At 39.6% G+C, this 7101-nt stretch overlaps 1 protein-coding gene across 1 annotated transcript in view; it reads left to right on the top strand.

The window, feature by feature from the left end:
* SLC44A1 (solute carrier family 44 member 1) overlaps nucleotides 1-6287 on the top strand; it is a 1740232-nt gene extending 1733945 nt beyond the window's left edge. Inside the window, exon 16 of the mRNA XM_044061030.1 lies at nucleotides 4801-6287. Within this exon, the coding sequence (XP_043916965.1) occupies nucleotides 4801-4824 (24 nt within the window). The 3' untranslated portion in view covers nucleotides 4825-6287. The remainder of the gene's footprint in view (nucleotides 1-4800) is intronic.
* Nucleotides 6288-7101: the final 814 nt, after the last annotated feature.

Below are 7101 nucleotides of genomic sequence, written 5' to 3' on the forward strand. Positions count from 1 at the left end.
AACCACCAACAGCGTGGGGAGAGAGGAACCACGTTGGAAACAGGAACTACCAGTCCCACGCACGTATGGCAATGTGCACGGCCCAACTGAAAGGCACCAATTGTATTTGCCCTGCTTTTTATGTTGGGCAAACCTCTCGCCCATTCAAACTTAGAATATCAGAACATGAGTGACATTAAATGTCATAGAAATACAAATGCCTTATACAAACATCAGGTTTTACATCCTTCTGCTAGGTTCAGATTTACAGTGATAGATAAAATATATAAACCAAACACTTCTTCAGAAAATTTACATTTCCTTTTGGATTATTAAAAAAAAATGTTGATAATAACATTGGGTGGCCTTTTTTCTCCAGGACTCAATGAACAATTGTGATTGTATAATTGTTTGTGCACCATTTAATTGCAAGGTTGATTTTATATATGTGTATATTGCCTTCTCTTCAGTGGAATCTAGTGCTGGCTTTTGTTTTTTTAAATTTGCTCCGGTTTCCTCCCATGTTAGAAAGACATGCATCTAGAGCATTTCTTTCTGGGCCTCCGCTGAAAATTGGCTATGTTCCAAGGCAGATTTTCCCAGTAAACAAATGTTAAGTAAATAAAAAAATAAAAATATGTGCATCCTTGAGGAGTTTGATTAGTGGGGTGTAAATGGCTGGGCTTCTAGTTGTCATTGGGTTACCTGTCTTACTCAAGGCTTTCTGCCTCTGTGCTAACAGAGCTGGCTAATTGGTTAAGAATTTTGAGTACTTCACTGTTACTCTTTATCTTTGTCTTGCAGGGAGTATCTGGCTGTGGGTCAGAGCCGATGTGCTACTGACTGCATTGGCAATGAACTGGGAATCTTCCATTTATTTATTTATTTATTTATTTGACATTTGTTTACCGGGGTGGTCCAACTGTGTCTTCAGAACCCATTTTCAATAGAGGCCCAGGGAGAAAAGCTCCATATACAGTGCAGTACAAATACATTATAGTCCAAAAAACGATAAAAGTGACATGCATCCGAGATTATCCAAGTGCAACTAACTCTGGGCAAGTCCGCAATCCAAATTGTAGCTTGCTACAGACCCCGCATCATGCCCCAGGATTCCCACTCCTCATTTCTTGATGCACTGGAAAGTATTCGGGTACAACCCAACACCCTAATAATGAGCGATTTCAACTACCCCACCATTAACTGGGGAAACTACTCATGTACCAACTCTTTTGCTCAACGTTTTCTGGAATTCATAAATTCCAACGTCTTGGATCAATTAATTCACACCCCCACCAGAGGCAGCAGTATCTTAGACCTGGTCATTACCAACATGGGCAACTGGTGTTCCACACCAGAGGTCAATTCCTCGTTGGTCAGATCTGACCACAAGCTAATCACCCTAGACATTCACATCCCGCCCCCACCCCCAGTTAGGGAAACCACCGTAAAAAAACTTCTCCAAAGCCAACTTCACACTTCTTAAGACAGAAGTGGCAAACTTCATGGCACCCATGCAGACGGACTATAGAGGTACGACTGCTGAATCCTACAAAAATGCACTTTATAAGCACTTTCACAAGTGCATGGATCATGCTATCCCTAATAGAACCAAGATGCTATTCTCCAAATAAAGGAAGCCAGTCTGGTGGTCCTCTGCCATAAACAAACTCTACAACAGAAGAAAGAAACTGTTGCAAAAAAAGAGTAAAATTCCATGACTGGAGGAGCTCCCTGGTCAACCTCAGTAAGAAGCTGAGATCCCTCATAAAATCCTCCTAAGCTAGTTACGAAAACAAAATTGCCACTGACTCTAAAGACAACTACAAAGCATTCTATAGCTATGTCAAGAATCTCAGTGGCAACGCTCAGATCTGCTCTGAGTTACAGCACAATGACACTAAATATACAGAACCAACAGATATTGCCAGCATCCTGGCAGATAGGTTCAGTGCTAACATTACCCCCCTCTCACCCCCTAGAGGGCCCATCTCTATACCGGAAGAATGCAGAGTTCCTGTAATCACATCTGCACAGGTAAAAAACACACACTCCAAAGCCAAGAACACAGCATCCATGGGACCAGACAATATCCCAGACTGCTTTCTACATGAACTACAGAATGAACTGGCACCCTGCCTAAGTACCATGTTCAATCATAGCCTCACCTTAGGCTTTGTGCCCACTGAATGGCGCACTGCGACGGTTATCCCACTCCACAAAGGGGACCCCGGGAACTACTGCCCCATTAGCCTGACAAGCCTGATCTGCAAGGCTATGGAACGTATCATCATAGAACTCATAAACAAAGACATAATCTCCAAACTCTGGACCCTACCCAGTTCGGGTTTGTAAAAGGCAGATCATGTCTCCTAAACCTGATTGACTTCTTTGAAGCAGTCACCAAAGCCATAGAATGAGGTAAGATGGTTCACACAGCTTATCTAGATCTCGCCAAGGCTTTTAACACCATCCCCCACTCTGGAATTATAGACAAGCTCACTAAACTAGGTATAAATCCCTATGTCACAAGATGGGTTGCCAACTGGCTCACGGACAGAACCCACACTGTGAAAGTAGCAGACTCCAAATCTGACTTCAGACCAGTGACAAGTGGAGTAACACACGGTTCAGTCCTGGGTCCTCTCCTGTTTGGTATCTACTTCTCTGAAGTACAGGCTAACACAGATCTTTGGCTAACAATTTTTGCGGATGACTGCAAACTAGGAGCCATAATCGAAACTCCTAACGATGTGGACATACTACAAAAGGGCCTCACTGAGACAGATGCCTGGTGTCAAAGCCATGGCCTGAAGCTCAATGCCAAAAAGTGTATTGTCATCCCCTTTGGTAAAAACTCTGTACCCATGAACTACTACATAAGTGGCAGTCTACTTAATGCCGAAAGTGTGATAAGAGACCTTGGGACACAGGTGGACAGTAATCTCTCCTTTGATGATCACATCGCCACAGTGGTCAAGAAATCCTTGTACGTTGCTCACCTCATCACAAAAAAAAAGCTGTCATTGTTCCCCTCTACTCATCACTCATTAGACCCATTATAGAGTACAATGCCCCTTTTGATATGTACCTCACAAGACATCTACAATAACTGGAAAGGCCACAGAAATACCTCACAAAGAGGATTACTGGCCTTAAACAGATGCCCCACGCAGACTGTCTCAAAAAACTCCAGCTTTACTGTGTCGCATATCGCCTACTCAGAGGCGATCTCTGCCTAACATACAAAACTATATCAAACCCAGAGCTGTTGGACATGCTCCACTTAACGAAATCCCAATCCCTCCAAGCTACACGCTGTAGGGACCTAAACCTTGTCACCACAATAAACAGAACATGCTGGAGGGATAGATTCCTGCCCCAGAGACTTCCCATACTGTGGAACAGACTACCTATGTCAAACAGAGCTCCTCATTAGCACTCTTCAAGAAAAATCTTGATGATTGGATGGGAAATAGGAAATTCACCCCAGGGATCACTTCTGTGGCTCTGCTCGACAGGGGCACAGGAAATTAATTTTCTTGGGTGGCAAAAGCCAGGGTACCTTTTGGGCTAGGCTTATGTAGGCCCTAGGGCTAATAGCCTAGTACCTACCTTGGAACCTATGAGGAATACTATACAGAAATAAGTTGATAGATCGCAAGATATGTTAGAAGATATATTGCGCATCTGGACATTTCTATAGAGAGTTGTAAGTTATATCATTATAGGCAATTTTATAGAGTAAATGAAAGACTGAGTTGGGCATATTTTGATTTTATTGCACTTTCCACCCCTTAACAAAATAGGGAAAATTAGATTGCAGCTTCTTTTCAAAATACCTGCATCTGTACCCCGCAGACTGTTTACTGGGAAAAAAATTACTTCCATGCAATCACACAGCAAACATTTAAATTCTGTTGTTGTGAGAAAAACATGTAACCCAGGATGCCAGGAACTTCAAATAAAAAGTTTTTTTCAAATGATTAGAGCTTTTGACGCTTACATTTGAGACTTCTGATGGGTTTCCTAACCACAGAAGAATTCAAGTGTTTTGTTGGTTTGTTGTTTTCTGCTACTGTATCCTTTTTACTGACGTTGGAGTACAGATCATACGGCACCAAGTTGCATGTGTGCCCATATTTTATTCTTTATAGCAGTGAGGTTGCATTTCCTGATGGTGGAATTTTGTTTGGAGAACAACTTAATGTCACTGCGAGGGTCAGGACTGTAGAGCTTTCTTGGGTGTAGTGGAATATGACATTGCGGTTGAAGGACTATAGAAGGAAAAAGTCCAAGGTAGGATTTGGTGTGGTTGGGTTTACATGTCTTGGGGCTTATAGGGTTGAATCAAAAATTAAATAACCTCTTCAACAAAGCTATGAATGGCGATGACTGTTCTTTTAACGAGTTGAGAAGTGATCAACTTCGTATTATAGCTGCACTACAAAAAACACTGAATAAGTTGCCTTTCAGTAAGGTATGCCTATCTCTGTAAACATTTACAAGTGAGAGAAAGGCATATAAAAATCAGAAGTTTTCCCTTACATGTGACCATTATGAATGTTGTACGTAAAGCAGCCTTCATGTCAAGTTTTTACAAGCAGGCCTTGTTTTATGGTGTAAATCTTCACTTTGTTTACATTAGTTTGTATGTATGTGGTATGGCATTGACATTTACAGTTTTGTCTGAGATAGAGGTGCTTGCGACTGCAACCCCTTATTTTAAAGCTGTAAACCAGAACAAACAGATGGTCACTCTGCATGTACTACGTGCTGAATACTCATTTTAAGACTTTACGTTGTAACTTTGTTTTCTAGGCCTCCGGAGCAAGTTCTGCTTGATCATAGCCAACCAGTGTGGACCACTAAACATTCCTAAGAGCAAAAGAAAAACTCCACAGGGTTTTAATGCTGCTGTTGGTTCCAGTATGTTTAAGAATACATAGTGGATGCACTTGACTTTTTGTATAAGGTGATTTTTTATATGGAAATACCATGAATTATTGTACATATTTTTTAAGAGTAAATACAAAAGTTACCAGTGACTTTTGATTAACAGAGATATTGATATTCCAGCCCAGATAAAATCTTTCTTCCACAAGGACTTTTACAGTTGGAAACCATGGAGTACAAGAGCTATTTAAAATGTGGAACTGATGCCTGATATTTTCTGGAAAGCAGCATTTACATAACCATTTTCTTGTATATCACAACTCGAGTGTCAAAAAGTACTGTTTTCTTCACTTGTGTCTGAGGGCAGAAGGTATACTTCACTTATTGCCATAACAGAAATGATTTACTGCAGCTAGAATTTATGAAGTCTTATAATGTTTGCATCTGGAAGTTCTGTAACATTTAGTGCCATATGGATGCAGCCCAGGACGCAATATTGAAGGGTTCCACACTTCACGATTTCTGCCATCATTTTATCATGCCTTTTGGTATAACTGGTGAATCTGCATTTTTAGTGGCTGTTTAATTTCAAAACTGAATGTTACACAGTTTTCTATTTTCATAGCCTTGAAGTCCACACCAGGTTTCATAGTATCTGTGCAGATAATGCTGTGCATGTGTGTGCACACATTAAAGCCAACACACATGCTCTCTGAGGGTAAGATGACCCTTTTTAAGCAATACAAGGGCAGTACAGTGTGCTGCTTTTCTGCTTTGTGTAGCATAAAGCAAAGATCAAATCCACGCAGAAGTGACACAGCACGTCTTGTATAAAATGCCATTAATGTATGGATATAGTTTCCCCGGAACAGAGAGTGCTCCATATACACTCCAGTCAGAACCCAGCATGTCTGGAAAATGCTGTAAGGCATTCAGAACTGAGCTCAGTTTGTGATGTAGTAGACAATGATACTTTTGTTACACTAATGTAAAATTTATTTTCTGTCATAAAAATAGAATGTCATTTACAAAATGTACTCGCGTTTAGAGGGCTACTTTTAACAAATCAGGTGGTCTTTTTACTAATTAAAATAAATATCTATGTTTTATAATCTTGTTGAAATCATTGTTGCAGGAGATGCATTTGTCATTTTGATGTCTTTTGCATTTTTTTTTTTTTTTTTTTGAGAAAGGTCAGTTTGGTGAAGGAACAGTGAAGCCTACACATGTAAACTTGGGTATGAAGTTTCTCTTTCTTTAAAATATGATATTGTTAGAAGTTTCACTCTCAGGGTTCAAGGACAGAAACCTGCACCAGTGGGTTCCTGTCTGTTTCTTGTAAAATTACTATTTATTCTCATAAGAGAGAGATTCCTGGCATTTAATTAAAGGTGAGCTGCCAATTCTGAAAACACACTGCAAGAGAAGTCATTGTATTTGTCATGTTGCTGTTTAAATTGCATACATCGATGTTAACTGTTTTATTTTAATGCCATTATTTCATAATTATAGAGCAATGTACAGTACATACAAAGTGGTGCGCATTACTGATTTTCACTGAATTTTGAACATCCCCAAAATGACAAATTGATCACAGTGCTAAATTTTCTCAAAATATAGAGTAAATAAGACCGAAGTAAATTAACTTTTCTGACAACACCGTATTCACTATTATTATTATATGCAACTTGCGCAAGTGTGTGACAGTGTATCCCACAGTATTGCTGCCAAGTAATGTATGCATTTGTGTAATTAATCACACACACACACACACACACACACACACACACACACACACACAGTTGTTTTTGTTCACTAGAACACTTTTTTTTTTATAAATGCTGTCTTTTCAAACTGTCAACACGTTTGCCATTTTAGTATGGAGAATGTTCTTCAGAAGTACATGACTTGTAGCATTCATCATGTTTAGTTCACATCAGTGAATGAGATTAATTTGTCGTGGAGTTATTTGAAAGGCTGAAGACTGTCCAATTATCACGTCTTTATGACGTGTTAACAATTTTCCATGTAGTATTTTACTATGCTTTAGTGTGTAATTTCATCAAGCAGTGTATTAGTCAAGAGGGACACAGTCCAACAAGGAAAAAAAAGCCTTTCAGTATTTCTGACTTTTAGATATCAGATTATGCTGTTTGTCATGGATCACAATATGTGTATGACGTGAAGTAATTGGTGGTATTTCTATTGGCTGCATAACAATTAATT

The sequence above is a fragment of the Protopterus annectens genome, chromosome 2.part0 (assembly GCF_019279795.1).
Source record: "Protopterus annectens isolate FY-2018-M chromosome 2.part0, PAN1.0, whole genome shotgun sequence".
In the NCBI taxonomy this organism is placed as follows: Eukaryota; Metazoa; Chordata; order Ceratodontiformes; family Protopteridae; genus Protopterus; species Protopterus annectens.